At 51.9% G+C, this 15,532-nt stretch overlaps 1 protein-coding gene across 1 annotated transcript in view; it reads left to right on the top strand.

The window, feature by feature from the left end:
- Positions 1 to 13,414, top strand: part of RGS9 (regulator of G protein signaling 9) — a 30,775-nt gene extending 17,361 nt beyond the window's left edge. The window contains exons 10-17 of the mRNA XM_054278776.1: positions 3,977 to 4,006; positions 4,596 to 4,657; positions 6,782 to 6,895; positions 7,763 to 7,878; positions 8,732 to 8,819; positions 9,320 to 9,458; positions 10,054 to 10,139; positions 11,453 to 13,414. Coding sequence (XP_054134751.1) covers positions 3,977 to 4,006; positions 4,596 to 4,657; positions 6,782 to 6,895; positions 7,763 to 7,878; positions 8,732 to 8,819; positions 9,320 to 9,458; positions 10,054 to 10,139; positions 11,453 to 11,624 — 807 coding nt within the window. The 3' untranslated portion in view covers positions 11,625 to 13,414. The remainder of the gene's footprint in view (positions 1 to 3,976; positions 4,007 to 4,595; positions 4,658 to 6,781; positions 6,896 to 7,762; positions 7,879 to 8,731; positions 8,820 to 9,319; positions 9,459 to 10,053; positions 10,140 to 11,452) is intronic.
- The last annotated feature ends 2,118 nt before the right edge of the window (positions 13,415 to 15,532 follow it).

Genomic DNA, 15,532 nt, shown 5'->3' with positions numbered 1-15,532 from the left:
CCAAGGCAGGAAAATTGCTTTGGCCAGCTGTGTTCTGTTGCTATAGAGACTGAAAAGCAGCAAAGTGTAGGCTTGGGATGTATTTTAATTTTTGTTCTTGCTGTAAGTAGCAGCTGCTGAAAAGCCTTTTTTATTTTTTATTTTTTATTTTTTTAAGAGTAAAGAAGTAGTGGAAAGGGAGAGGGATTGAAAGAGGAGTGAGCCAACTTCTCACCCACAGTTTTACAGCTGACATGGAAGGGATTTTAGGTTTGCAAACAATCTGAAGAGCTGCCAGTGCCTGGTAGCACAGGGGAGGGAGCTGAGGGGTCTCTGCCCACTTTCCCCTGGCCATGAGAGACAGGGGAGGCTCCAAGGAGGGCAGAAATCAAGGGACACAGCTTTGGGGTGACTTCCCTGCCATTCTCCCCTCTGGAGGCTGAGCTGAAGAGGGAAGGTTCTCCTTGCTCCTCCTTTTGCTTTTGAAAGAGTGATTGAGAATCCAAGAGGCAGCCAAGAGCCCTCATGGAGCCCCTTTTGGACCAGCAGCTTTATTTTTGTCCTCTGCTCTCACCAGCACCTGTGTCTCAGCAGCCTTTGGAAGAATAAATGGGCCAAGCTCTGGTTTGTGTCCCTGCTCCTGCTCAATCTACCCTCACTTTGTTGGCCAAATTATGGAGTTTCTTATCTTGGCCATTGAGAAGGAAAGAAAAGAATGAATTCCTGATTTCTTTGAGGCTGACATTAGCACGAACATCTCTCCTTCTCTTGCTCAGACCCTTTGGTGGGCTGCTCCCCCCTCACAGATAGAGTCCTCTAGGGATAAACAGGTGCTCAAATTCCTCTGAAGGACTTTTATTGCTGATCCATGGGCAAACCTCGTGGTTACAGTGTGTTAGGGGTTCAGGCAGAAGTAGCCACCTATTGAACAGCTAATTAAGGGATGTTTTAGCCTTGTTTTGCTGTCTCTCAGGCTCACACCAAGCCTCAGTGCTTGAGAGTGAGCCCTGAGTGCCTGCAGGAACCTGCACAGCCTCTGGAACCAGAATCTTTCTGAAAGAGCTTTAGCTTCCCCAAAAATCCCTGTGCTGCCCTCAGGGGCTGCTGAATGAAGTGCCCTGGTTTGTTGTGTGCAGCAAATCAGCCGCAGATCAATGAGTCACTGCTGGCCTTTAATTTCATAAATCCCTGCCAGTTTGCCTGATAAAGTTCTGCTGCATCATCACAAGTTTGGAAAGCACAGGGAGATAAACAGGCAGGGCTCTGAGCAGCTCCTGGCCCTGCAGTGCCCAGGGAGCTCAGAGCTGGTGGCACAGGCTGTGACCAGGGCACTCAGGGGTGCCACAGGATGTGGCACAGCTCGTGGCACTCGCTTGGGACAGGCTGAGGCCTTGCAGTAATTGCCATGTTGGTTTGGGGGCTGCAGTAATTGGGATAAGTCACTCATTATAAGGGCATTGCAAAATTAATCTCATTATGAGAAACCACTCTTTTGTTCCAAAGATGATTTCCTTCCAAATGAGGCAGAGTGGGTGGGTGGTGCAGGGCACTTTGGCACTGCTGCAGGCAGTGCTGGGGTCAGGGAGGGTGGGCACAGCTGGCAGTGCTCAGTGGGACAGGGACAGTGCCCAGGGCCACTTGCAGCAGCTCTGAACTGGGAACTGGGGCACTGGGAGAAAGGGAAATGAAATTACGAGCAGCTCTGGGGTGAAATAGCTGAGATTCCTCCCAGTTCCTGCTGATTTGAGAGCTGGAAGGGGCTGAGCACAGCCAGCACCTGCAGCCTCTCAGGTGCTCAGCATTGGGGTCCCCTTGGATTTGCTGCAGTTCAGTTTGTGGCACTGCTCAGAGATGCTCAGCCCCTTTCTGGGGCAAATCCCCTCTCAGCCTGGAGCTTTAACAAATCCCCTCCCCACCTGGAGCCTTGGCAAAGCCCCCTTGTTTTCCCAGGAGCAGCTGCCCACCACACAGACTGTGCCAGGAGGGCATCCTTGCTGTGTGGGGCACTCAAAAAAAAAATCAAATCTTCCCTTGTTTGCTGATTTTTCTTCACCCACATATAATTTTCCTGTTGTGATGGCATTTTAATTGACCCCTTTCTGTCTCTGTAGAACATTTCACTCACTGTGTTCTCTTTCTCTTTCCCACAGCTGTTTGTCTCGTGTGTGTGCTGTGCTGCCAGGCCCCTCTAGAAGATAACAGCACTTTCCTGCCACGTGAGCTGCCTTCAAGCCACTGTGCCAGCACCCACTTCTCCTTCCCCACTGCACCAGGCCTGCCTGAGGCCCCAGTTGGCAAAAAAAGTGGAAGAAATTAGGGTTTTTTTATGATTTTAACGTGTTGAAATCACTGCTCTAGCCACAAGTTCCATCAAATGGAGCCCTTCAGCTGGCACTTGTAAATGTCATGAGGCCTGGTTTGTGTCTCACATTCCCCAGGGAGACAGAGAATTCCTGTTGTGCAGGAGGGCACAAACACAGGGCTCCAAACAGGACACTTTAGGGCAGGAAATAAAATAAATTTCTCTGTGCAAACAGGTGATTTTTCCCTTCCATTTCTGCAGTTTGTCTGAACCAATGGCCCTGTAGAAATGAGGGGAAGAAATGGAAGGTGGCCTGGAATCAGGGATGCAGCTGATTCCTGGCTGTTCCTCAGCTCCTCCATCATTTACCAGGGTGTGCCAGGAGCTTGTGAATCAGCAGGGGAGGCTGTACAGCCCTGTGAGCAAGGATCCTGCTGTCCTGGAGCTTTGTCTGTCCCCTGATGTGTCCCACAGGGCCAGCACAGCATCACTGCTGGGTTTGCTGCCCTGTTTGTCCCTGCTGAGATGGGCTGTGCTGCCCCTCAGAGCTGCTCATGGCATTCCCATTCCCAGCAGGAAAAGCTTCCTCCCCTCACAACACCACTGCCAGGACCTTTTTTGGTGGCCAGGGTCAGGGTCAGGGCTGGATTTGTGGAGGGGCTGTAGGGATTGGGCTCTGCTGCATTTCTGGCTCCTGCTGCTGCTGAAATGGTGAGTGGGCATCTCAGAACCAGAGCTGGGGGTGTTTTTCTGCCTTGTGGAGAAGAATTTCTCCCTCCTGAGCAGGATGGTGATGATGGTTAAAGTGCAAAAGCAGATCAGTGTCCCCACAAAGCAGCCTGGGGGAGCATCTTGCCTTTCCCAAAGCAGGGGCAGTTTGGGGTGCAGGTGAGGGGAGAGCAGAGCTGCCTGTGCCATTCAGTACCAGAATCTTCATCCCTCATCCCTCGCAAACTGCACTCTCCAAAGCACTCTGCAGACCCCATCTTCCACAGGGTTTGTTTGATAGAATAATTTTGGGGTGCAGGTCTTGACTTAAACAGGAGCTGAGCAACTGAATCCCTTCCTGAGCCTTTAAAGGCTTGCTGGGAGCATCCCTGACTTAGCTTGTCTTTCCTTCTCCCTTCTGCAGTTTATTCCACACAAATAACTGTGCTTCAAAGGAAGCTGTGGGAATAAACACCCTGCAGTTAATTCCTTGCCTTCGATTGCCTGCTCGTTTGTGGATGACATGTAACATAGGCTGAGTTATTCAAATCACAACCTAAACACCCTTTGCACAGCAGATACTGCTTCTGAGGCTTTTAATTGTGGTGTTTATATTTTGCAATGTGTTGGTTCCTGTCTCCTTTAGCTAATATTGAATGATCTAATCTGTGTCTCGTAAATGAATCTATTTTAGCTCCATTAGAACAACCCCTTAATTGAAGGCATGCAGGCAGCCTGTGATGGGAGAAGCAATGCTAAACAGTAAATACAGCTAATGGGACAATTTACTGTGTGGGGATGCTCTTAGCTTTGATGATACCCTGATTAGCTCAGCTGCTGTGTTTGATTTTAATTGTAATCAGAATTAATTGGAGAGCGCTGCACAACGGCAGCGCTGCAACGGTGTTTCCATGGCTCAAAAAACCCCAAAAAACAAATGTAAGCACCCATCCCAATTTAATGATTATTTTTTTAAATATTTTACAGAAAAATACAATGGAATTCTACAGGAGAGAGGTGAGTGGTGCTTCCCTCACTTCTCAGTGTTCATCCTGTGTGGCTCAAAGCCCTCTGTGCAGGGCACGGGCTCTTTGCAAAGCAGAATCCCTGCCTCATTGGAGCTTTTATCAAATTAATTTCAGGCCATTCCCTCCCACTGCAGCTCTCCCAGTGACGGGAAGGCTCAGGCAAGGACAGACACCAGGGCTGAAATCCAATAGATCCAAATTAGTGGTGGGGAAATCACGGTGGCGCCAGCGCAGAGACAGCCAAGAATCAGTGCTAATTACATGCTAAATCATCCAGAGCATTTGTAGGTGCTGAGGATGGGAGCTATTATTCAATTTCTGTATAACATGGGGAGTGCTTTTTAATTACTTGCACATTGCAAAGTGAGTTTGTGATGTTTGCAGTGAGCTCAGTGAAAGCAGACATTTTACTGAGACAATTCAGGGGTCCTGGGGTTCCTTGGACATGCACTAATTAGGGAAGAATCAGTCCCTGCTGTAATTAGCCCCACTACCTGGGAGAGAAGCAGTCTGAGGTTTAGATAGGCCTTATCTTCCAACCTCTGTGCTCCTAACCATGGCCATGTCTGATCCCTCAGATCATGTACTATCAGCAGGCCATCCTGAAGACCAGAGTGAAATCTTCTGTCTCTCTTGGAGGGTAAGTCCTGATTTCCTTCTGTCCACACATTAATTAGTCTGCAGTGCTTATCTCCCGATGAGCTGATGAAGCTGTCTGCTCTGGCAGCTGGTGACTCAGCCAGGGCATCCATGTGGTGGCCCAGTGCTGTCTGGGCTGTCTGGGAGGAGGAGGAGGAGGGATCAGCAGGATGAAGAGGCTCCCTGGGAGCTTTGCTGCAGAGCAGCACCAACCTCTGGCTGAGAATCCCACTGGGATCAGGAGATGCTGACACTGCCCTGGTCAGCTGTGATGCCTGGGAGGATCCAGCAGTGTGTCTGTCCTTCAGGAGGAGCAGCCAGCAGGACAGACTGACCCTCCTGTCCCTGCTCCCCACCCTGGGCTGTCCCTGCCCCATGGTGGTGCTCACCTCTGGCTGTGTAACCCTGCAGAGGGAAGCAGCCTCCCCATGAGCATCCAGGCAATTAATTAATCAGCAATTCCCTTTCCCAGTGGGAGAGTTTCCTGGTCACATCCTTGATGAAGCCTCCAGCCCTGGCTATAGGCACTGGTGTGTGTGCCAGAGGCATTCCTCCTGTGCTGACCAGGCTCCTTGAGGTACCACCTCCTGGTGCACTGCCATTGCCACCAGGGATTCCTGTCACACCTGGCATAAACAAGGTGCTCAGGCCATTTCCCTGGGGAATAATCTTGGGTGAATGGGATGGGTGGAAGAGAGAGTTTTCTGAGAGCCACAGCTTGCAGGGCACCAGGGTTGGAGAGGCAGATCTTCCTTGCACAAAAGCAGATCTTCCTGCCCAGAGCTCTGGAGGGAGGCTGGGCTGGCTCTGCCCCATGCTCAGTGGCCAATTCCCTGCACAGCTCAGGGAATGTTCATTTTGTCACTGACTTCCAGGTCAGTTAAAACTCTGCTGCCCCAATTCTCCAAGCTGTGAGCTGGAGCTGGGGACCCCTGGCTGCTTTCCAGGAATTTTGTGGTGTTTCACTGTTTGGCAATGGAGGTTTTTTCTCATCAGTTTGGTGGGATGATGCTTATCACCTAGATCAAAAATCTCAGGGACTTTGGAACTCCTGAGTGTCAGCTGCAGGGTTGGGTCCAAATCAAATTATTGTTAATGAGGATTTGAGCGGCAACTGGGCAGTGTGCATGCTTCAGAGCATTGCAGTGATTTGGGAGAAGCTGCAAAGCTCTTCAGGACCACACAGCAGTGCTACCTGAGCTGACAGGTTTAGATTTGCTGGATCATGGGCTGGAGTGGCCAGTGCAGGTGCTGGATGCCTGGGCATTCCCAGTGGGAAGGGAGGATGGGGCAGCTGTGTGCCAGCCCTGTGGTTGGCTCTGTAGAACTGCAGGATGAGTGCCAAGGTGCCTGTTAGCAATGGACACTGCACTCTCAGCTCTGAGCACATCAAAGCACTTTGGCCTGCAAGGAATTTTAAATGCAGAAACCAGAGGATTTTTATTTTTCAAGAATGAAAAAGGGAGGCGGGAGCTAAAATTCCAGGACATTCGTGAAAGCAGTTGTAATTAGAAGTCTGGCCAAGTTGGAAGGTAGGAGAAGTGTTTGTCTGGTTCCTGACGGGAGAGAGGCAGCTTTGTGCCAAGCCCTCAGAGCCACTCGCAGAGGAATGAGCCCTGTGGTGGGTGATGGAGGAAAGGAGAAGCTGGGATGAGCCCTCAGCATTCCCTGACTTTCCCAGAGCTCCCTGAGTTCTCCCATGGCCCATGGCAAGGCTGAGAACCCACCTGGGTGAGCACAACCCCTGGGTTCCTTTCCCTGACACTTTCCCCCCAGAGCAGGGCAGGATCAGGCCCTGGCCAGCTGAGAACAGGAGACAGAAACTCTCCCTGGAGTCCTAAATCTCTCTTCCTTAAAATGAAAAGGCAGAAGGAGGCGATGGAAGAGTCTTGTACCTCCTTGTATTTGACAAATTCACTGCTTCAAAAGGAGATTCTGCTGGGAAATGGAAAAGATTACCTGAGCTAATGAATTGATTTTTCTGGGAAGGCAGGGGCCACCTTCCAGATCCCTGTGCTGAGAGTCCTGCACCTCTGAGGAGATCTGTAATCTGTTATTTGGCTATAATGGGGCTGGCTGCAATTCTGCCTTCCAAATTCATGTTTTGGTTTTGGATTTGTTGCAGGGTTGTGAAGTACTCTGAGCAGTTCCTCTCCAATGATCCCATCCTGTCTGGATGTCTCCCCAGCAACCCTTGGATATCAGATGACCCTGACTTTTGGGACCTCAATGCAAAGCTGTATGTATTTCTGTTGTTTTGCCTACCTGTGGTTTACAGTGACCTTTACACTGATAGAAATCAGGAAAGGGAAGCACTGATTTTCGTTGTGGTATCTGATCACAGAGAAGTGTTCCTTTTCAAACTTATTTTGAAATTGGGAGTACTCCATGCTGAACTTTCACCATTACCTTCTTCAATTCAATTTCTTAACATCACAGAAATTGCTGAGCTGATATGGGAGTGTGCTCTCAGCCCTGCTGATGGGTCTGATCCTCCCTGGATGAGTGGAGGGTGAGTCCTGTTCCACCTTGACCAGCACTGAATGGAACAGGAGCAGCTCAGGCTTCAGCTGCTCCCCTGACTCTTTGCTCACCCCCTCAGGCTTCCTTAGGAGAGGCTTTGGGTGGGAGGCACACACTGGTGGTCCATCCCTTCTCTGAGGCCTCCCTTGATTTCCCCTTTGGATAGGGTTTGCTAATTACACGGTGGCTTGGAGCATCCAACATCTCAGTGGTTCAGAGGGCAATCCTGGACTCACTGAATCCCATCAGACATCCCCAGGGATGCCTGCACTGAGTGCCTTCATGAGAAGCAAAGCTCTGGGCAGCCACCAGTGCCTCCTCCAGGGTGGGACTGAGTCAAACCTCAGGGCAAGGCTGGCTGTCCCTGAGAGCTGCAGAAATCCCAGTTAAATCCTCATCCCGCTGCGCCCTGAGTTGTTTAATTACAACTTACTTAGTGGCTTGACTTCAGGAGCTCATTACACCACTCTGGAAAACAAGAGAATGCTGAGAAGTCCCTTGGCACTGCAGCAAAGGGCATTTTGGTTTTAATTAATCTGCTAATGAGAGGAAGCAGCGGTGCTGTTGTGTTCTCCCCGTGCAGGGTGGAGGTGCCCACCAGGATGCGCGTGGAGCGATGGGCCTTCAACTTCAGCGAGCTGATCCGGGATCCCAAGGGCCGCCAGAACTTCCAGCTCTTCCTGAAGAAGGAGTTCAGCGGTGGGTGGCAGTGTCCCCGTGTCCCCAGGCTGAGGTGACACGGCTGCTGCAGGCTCTGCAGCCAGGGCAGGTGGTTCCATCTAGTGGCACGGGACACACGGTACAGCCCAGCCTCAGAGGGCTTGGATTGTATTTTAGGAAGGAATTCTGCCCTGTGAGGGTGGGCTGGCCCTGGCACAGGGTTTTTAAAGATTTTTTAAGATTTTTTAAGATTTTTAAAGATTTTTAAAGATTTTTTTAAGCCTTCTGATGTTTGCATTCTTGTAGCAAACTTTCTCACACGCTTTCTGTTAATAACTCATTGTTTTACATTCTTTTATGGAAGAAGAGAAATTTGATAGACTGCTAGTTTGTCCAGTGTCATTGGAGAGGTGGCACTGTCACCCTCCTGTCCCTTTTGGAAATGACACCCCACTGTCACTTTTGGAAAACTGAAAATAAACTTCCCTTTTCTTCACCTTGAGAGCAGCGGTGTGTGTGCTCATCTTGTTTCGTGTTCTATAGCAACACTCTAGCTGCCCCTGGATGTGTTCAGGGCCAGGTCAGACAGGGCTTGGAGCAGCCTGGGATATTTGGAAGGTGTCCCTGCCCGTGGGAGATGGAATTTCAGGTCCCTTCCACCCCAGAGCATTCCCTGATTCTCTGACTGCTCCCAGAGAAGGGAACTGGCTGAGCTCACAAATTCTCAGAGGTGTCAGTGGGCAGAGAACAGGGGAAAGCTGTTCTTCTCTTTCAGTCAATTGGAGAGGCTGCTTTGGGGCCAGCAAATTGTGCCAGACAAATCCAGGAGTTAATAAATGGGATTGTGTTTTCCTCAGTCTCATTCTCTGCTGATTGTGCCCTTGTCATGCAGGAGAGAATCTGGGTTTCTGGGAAGCCTGCGAGGATCTCAAGTATGGAGACCAATCCAAGGTCAAAGAAAAAGCAGAAGAAATCTACAAGTGAGTGTGAAAACTTTCCACTCTTTAACTCTTTGTGCATGAGTGCCATCACCTTCCACAGGTTCTCATTCTCCAAATGATTTATTCCCAAGATTTTTATGTGTAGGCTGATATCAGATGTGGCTGTCTTTTGTCCCCACACAGGAAAAGAGCTTTTGGAGATGAAAGTAGAAGTGGATTTTTATATATATATTTACTTTTCCTCTCTGTTCTCTGTTATATTTCAGTCTTAGGATGTAATTTCAATATTGGCATGGAAATAGCAAAGTTCTTGAGGCTGCCACAAGCAAAGTGGGGAGAGGCTTTTTGCTTCCAGGGAGCTACAGTTATGTGCAAGAGGAAGTGAGTGCACTGAGTCTCTGATGAAGAGAACATTGATTGCCCAAGATCAGGACAGCAAATAGCTGCAGGGAACTGAAGGGACTTTTCCTTTTGTGCACAGACAGGAGTCTGTGGATTCTCCAGCTGCTAATGGCACTGTTGATTGCTCCTCCTGGCAGGCTGTTCCTGGCTCCGGGAGCGAGGCGCTGGATTAACATCGATGGCAAAACAATGGGCATCACAGTCAAGGGCCTGGAGCACCCTCATCGATATGTTCTGGATGCTGCTCAGACCCACATCTACATGCTGATGAAAAAGGTTTGTTATTTGCTGCCAGAGCCTGAGGGGGATTCCAGCCCTTCCAGAGCCCTTTATCAGCTGTCCCTTTCAAGGGGCCTTTGTGTGAAAATCCCTCAGATTTGCTGAGTGAAGCAAGTGCTGCTTCAGGCATTGGCATTTTGCTGCTGCTCCTTCCCTCTCAGCCTGTCCCCAAGGTGGTGGAGTCAGGGGGCTGCTGCAGGTCCTGCTTTCAATTCCAGCTTCCATGGAAGCAGCAGAACTGGACTGATTTTCACCCAGTTTGAAAAGTTTGGCTCCTGGAACACAAGCTCCTCACCTTGCAGTTACTCTGAGACCCTCCTGACCCAGGCTAAGCTTCATTCAGATCTTTTGATCTGGGTCTTACCTGTGAAGCTTTATTGTGAGATGGAAAATCCTGGGAATTTTCCAGCCAGATGAAAGGATATTGGTTTAAATAGCTACATTTGCCTGAAAGATGCAAAGTCCCTTGAGCTGCTGGGGGAGATTATGCAGTTCCCAGCCTCCCTGGCTCCTGAGCAGCTGCATTTGGTGGTGATTTTAATAAGGGTGTTTGCAGCCCATAACTACCAGTGTCTCTTTTTTCTCCTGGTAGGACTCCTATGGCCGCTATTTAAAGTCTCCAATATACAAGGAAATGCTGGCCAAGGCTGTTGTGCCACAAGAGGGTGTCAAAAAAAGGCAAGTGAAACTGGCTGTAATTGTGGGGTTTGTTTTTCTTGTTGTAGCAAGGGTAGAAAAAGCCCAAGTCGCAGCAAAATTACTATGATTTAGATGTTCTCTTAATTAAATAAAATTTTGCACTGAGAAGATGCTTTGCTTTGAGACTGATGGTGCTGTTTATTCATGAGCCCTTTGGAAAAGGCTTGTGAACAGGAGTGGAGCTGCTGATTGCTCAGCTGCCTTCTCTGCTGGGTCTGCTGAGAAGGGCTGGGATTGTTGAATTAATTCAGGGCTCCTTTCCTGAAAGGAGACAGCACTGGTGGCCTGAGCATGGGAAAACTTCTGCCCACCAAATCTTGGCTGCCAGAGCAGAGACAGACCCAAGGTCTGGGATAATCCATGGGATCTCTGTTTGTAGAGGTTTCAGGATGAGGGAAGAGATGAGAATCTTGACTTTATGTTTCAGAAAATTGATTTATTATTTTATTATATATATTATAATAAAAGAAAATTATATATTAAAACTATGCTAAAGAAATAGAAAAGAAACATCAGAAAGCTAGCAAAAAAAAGGAATAGAATGATAATAAAATCTTGTGACTGCTTACAGCTTTGACACAAGTAGCTGTCATTAGTTATCAAGTAAAAACAACTCACACAGACCAATCAAAAATGCACTTGTTGCATTCCACAGCAGCAGGTAACCATTGTTTACATTTTGTTCCTGAGGCCTCTCAGCTTCTCAGGAGGAAAAATCTTAAGGAAAGGATTTTTCATAGAAGATGTCTGTGACACTGTGGGTCTGGTCTGAGTGATGGGCTCTGAGCGATGAGTGTCTGTGTGCCCTCAGCAGCAGGACTTGGACACTTTTAGCAGTCCTGCAGCTTGTGTGTGACACTGACTCACCCCGTGCTGTTCAAAGCACTTTGCTGGGTCACTCCTCTGGCCATCTCTGTGTCCCAGCTGGTCCTGCCGGGTCACTTTGCTGGGTCACTCCTCTGGCCATCTCTGTGTCCCAGCTGGTCCTGCTGGGTCACTTTGCTGGGTCACTCCTCTGGCCATCTCTGTGTCCCAGCTGGTCCTGCCGGGTCACTTTGCTGGGTCACTCCTCTGGCCATCTCTGTGTCCCAGCTGGTCCTGCTGGGTCACTTTGCTGGGTCACTCCTTTGGCCATCTCTGTGTCCCAGCTGGTCCTGCTGGGTCACTTTGCTGGGTCACTCCTCTGGCCATCTCTGTGTCCCAGCTGGTCCTGCTGGGTCACTGTGCCTGCCAGGGGGAGGTTTAGGTGCCCTTCTCCTCAGTAACCCTGTCCTTGCCCTGTCTCTGCCCAGCACGGGTCTGTTCGGACGCCGCCACCTGCGCTCCAGCCCCAGCCCCATCATCCTGAGGCAGCAGGAGGAAGAGGCCAAGGCCAGGGAAGCCGCCAACACCGTGGACATCACGCAGGTCATGAGCAAGCTGGATCGCAGGAACCAGCTGCAGAAGGAGGCTCCTCCCAAGTAGGCTCTGAGCCCCGCAGGGAAAAGACAAGGCGAGGCTGGGCTGAGCTTCGTCTCCCCTTCCTGAAGGTGTCAGTGCTGCTTTAGCTTTCCCGGCCGGCTCTGGGCTCTGCCGGCTCCCGCGCGTTGCCATGGCTGCTGGAGGGCAGATGTCCCTTCCCGGGCAGTGCCAGGCTGCTGTGCCAGGCTCGGGGGGCAGCACCCTGCACACCCAGGAGGGGAGATGCCCCCACAGCCGCGGGAGGCTGCAGAGCCCGGCTGCCCGTCCCTGCTGCAGGGCAGGGCAGAGCTGTGCCCCACTGGGTTCAGACCAGCCTGCCTTGGCCCTAAGGGGATGAGCCTGCAGGGAGCAGGGCGAGGTGACCCAGCCCAGAGAGTCCCTGCTGGCCTCCATCCCATGGGGGGCTCTGCACCCTCCCAGGGCACCCCCTGAGAGGAGCACACCCCCACTCCAAGAGTCCTGCACCACAGGCACGGGAGCTGCCTGTGGGAGCAGTAGCAGGAGCATTTCTGAAGGTTTAGCTGACCTTCTGAATTTGAATGACACTCCCACATCCCCTGGCACGCTGGAGATGATCAGCTCCGCTCTGCTCTCCCTGTGACTCCTGTGCTGTCAGCTGGGTGTGCAGGTGCAGAGAGCTGCCCCTTGCCAGAGCCAAGAGATTTTATCCAGTCCTTCCCACCTCTTGTCTTGTCTTTTTCCTGCTCTTCTATTTTCTGTTGTTAAAAATCCAACAGGAGGTAGCTGCAGTTGTCACTGGCTTGTAGCCCAGAGGCAAGGGAGAACAGGGTAGAGGTGTTGAGAGCAGATTTCAACTTTAGGTAGTATTTTCTTTTTCTTTTGCTCGAAAGCTTTTTCTTGCTTTAGAATAAGGCAAGCTGAAATACCACAGTAGTGCTAGAGAGCTCAGGGATAAAGATTGCAGGCCTTGCTGGAAAAGCCCAGCATGCCTGGACCAGGCCAATGGTTAGCAGAACTGTGAGGATTCCTGCAAAGCCCAGTAAAGGGAATTGGAGGGACTGAAAAGCTTCCTTGTTTGTTAAAATTTTGGGGAAGGAAAGGAAGTGGGTGGAAGCACTGAGGTCTGGGAAGCTGCTTTTTTCCAGTTCACATTGTTCATCCCTTTTTAATAGTGGTGGGATTTTACAGAAAATGGGAGATCATAGAATCCCAGAGTGGTTTGGATTGGAAGGGATGTTAAAGCTCATCCCATTCCACCCCCTGCCATGGGCAGGGACACCTTCCACTGTCCCAGGGTGCTCAGAGCCACATCCAGCCTGGCCCTGGGCACCCCCAGGGATGGGGCAGCTTCAGGAGAGAGCTGGCAGGGAGTGGGAGCCCTTGGATAGTGGGGTGCATGCAGGCCCTGGGGTCCTTGCAGGGCAACTCCCTGTGAACAGGGGACAGTCATGATGTCACTGTGTCCCCAGCAGTGACTCTGGCCCTCCCCGTGGCAGGGTCAGGGGTGGACACTCTGATTTGGAGTCACTCCTCCACTTGTGGCTGAGCCAGGGAGGTTGTCCTGCCCTTCCTTACCCCATCACTGATAAACCTCAGAGGAATTCAAACTGAGTCACCCCAGGCCTTCCCTCTGATGTTGCTCTCACTCCTGCTGGAGGCACAGGCACATTCTGCACTGCTGGGCAGGGGAGCAGGCTCAGGCTGCCTTTTTTCAAATTTAAACCACAAGGCTTTGTTACATCCGGTGCTGAGCACCCTCAGCCTGTTTGGACATCAGAGCACTGGAAAACTCTCCAGAACCTGGCAGGGTTGTCCCAAAGGCGCTGGGCTGTGCAGAGTTTGTGTAACATGGAGCACTGAGCATGTTGGGATTGCCAGTATGTAGGAACATGTGGAAGATCAAGTCAGAGTATAAATAATAAATAACAAATCTGTGTGTTCCCGTCAGTCCCTCTGATTCTACTTCTATTTTGTCTGCTGCTTTGCTTGTTATGTTCTCTGGATCCATTCCTTTCTCTGATTCTTTGTCATCTCTGCTTGGCATCGCTGCTCCCCTGCCATGGGTTGTGCTGCATGCTCGGGAGTCACTGTGCTTGCGGAACTCCAGTTACACCAGGAACTGTGTGGAACAGCAGTCAGTGCTTGTGAACACCAGTTAGTGCATGTAGAACACCAGTTACTGTGTATGAAACACCAGTTACTGTGTGGAACACCAGTTATTGCATGTGGAACACAAGTTTTTGCACGTGGAACACCAGTTACTGTGTGGAACACCAGTTATTGCTTGTGGAACACCAGTTTCTGCATGTGGAACAAGCAGCCATCCTTCACACCCAGGCAGGAGCTGTCTTTGCCCTGCCACGGGCTGATGGAGCTGCCACAGCCCAGCCTTCTGCTCCTCATCCTCTGCTGCTCAGTCCCTGAAGAGGAAAGTTGCCTGGTACAAGCTGAACTCCACTTTGTGCCAGCCGTGAAATTGTTTGTTTCCATGTGTTGTTTAATTTTTTTGGCCATGGCTTCCATGCATTCATCTGTCTAATAAAAATAAATGTAGAAAACAGAAAAAGAGCCGAGTTCATCCTTCTGTGTGCCATCTCTGCATGTGTGTGTGCATGTCCTGTGCGTGCCTCTGCTCTCAGCTCCTCTCCCAGGACACTTGAGCTGCATTTCATTTTGCTGGGACTAAGTCCTTGGGAAATGGGAGGGGACGTGGCATGCAGCATGTGCTGTCCTTGTCCTGTCCAGTCCGTGCTTGGGCTTGTCCTGAGGGCTGGCTGAGCTGGGCTGGAGCCTGCCCAGCCCCAGCCAGGGACACTGGGGTTCCAGCAGGAGATGGCATTGGCACTATGAGGGTTGGGGCCCTGGTGGTGCCATGGGTGTGACATGGTTGTGTTGTCCCTAACCACGATCACACTCCTGGCATGACAGCCTCCTCCTGCCTGCAGCTAATGGTGGTGAGGAGTGACACAGGCTGGTGTCTCCTCCAGCATCCCGGCGGGTGTGGGGCTGGGGCTTTGGCAGCAGTGACCCCGCAGGCAAGGTGTGACAGCAGGCAAGGTGTGACAGCCCAGTGCTCGGGCAGGGGGAGTGCAGGGAAGGGGACAGAGCTGCAGGACAGAGGGACACAGGCACAGACATGGCTGGAGTGGCTGGAGCTGTCTCCCAGCTGAGCCCTTCTCTCCTGGCAGCACCAAAGGAGGAGCGGGATTCTCCTCATGAAGAAGCCTGGGGAGCCCCGGGTGTCACGCCCAGACCTGACCGAGCCTCTCTCCTTTTCCTCCCCACAGCCAGCCCACCGAGCCTCCCGCTCCCCCGGCCCGGCTGCCCACGCCGGCCCCGGCACCCCGGCATCGCCCCCGGCCGTGCCTCCCGTGTCCCCCCTGCCCCGGGGTTCCGCCTGTCCCTCCCCCATGGACCGGGCCCTGGGCAGCGCCGCGGGCACCCGGCCGAACCCGCGGGCAGCCGGCCCCGGCCCCTTCGCCTCCGGCGGCCGGAGATCCCGCCTGGCCGCCCGGGCCTGGGCCCGGTTCCTGCGGAGGGGCTGCCGGAGCTCGGACATCCCGGGCTCGCTGCCGGCCCGGGGCCCCGCCGTGCCCCACGGCAAGGTGCAGCCGCTGGGCGGGCGGGAGCGGCGGCTGCGGCCCGACAGCAGGACGGTCAGCAGGTGAGCAGCGCACGGACACACGGACACGCACCCGGACAGGGCTCGGCTCGGTTTGGGATTAGCCAGAGGGAGAGGTCCCTGTCTGGGAGTCACCTTTGCCACACTTGCCCCAAACCCCAGGCCCTTCCCCGTCTCCATTCCTGCAGTTTTCCCATGGGAGCAGGCGAGGAGCCGTGCTGGCAGTGCCTCTGCTGTTGTCACACCTCCTGTTCAGGGTGCAAAACCCCAGGTTTTACTTCTAATCCCTGAATTTGGAAAACCTCTGTGTTCTTGAGCACTGACTCAG

This window comes from Melozone crissalis, unplaced genomic scaffold (genome assembly GCF_028551555.1).
Source record: "Melozone crissalis strain CALT ecotype California unplaced genomic scaffold, PUWL_Pcris_2 ptg000026l_1, whole genome shotgun sequence".
Classification (NCBI taxonomy): domain Eukaryota; kingdom Metazoa; phylum Chordata; class Aves; order Passeriformes; family Passerellidae; genus Melozone; species Melozone crissalis.
The sequence above is the reverse complement of the archived record's forward strand: the minus strand, read 5'-3'. Positions and strand labels throughout refer to the sequence as shown.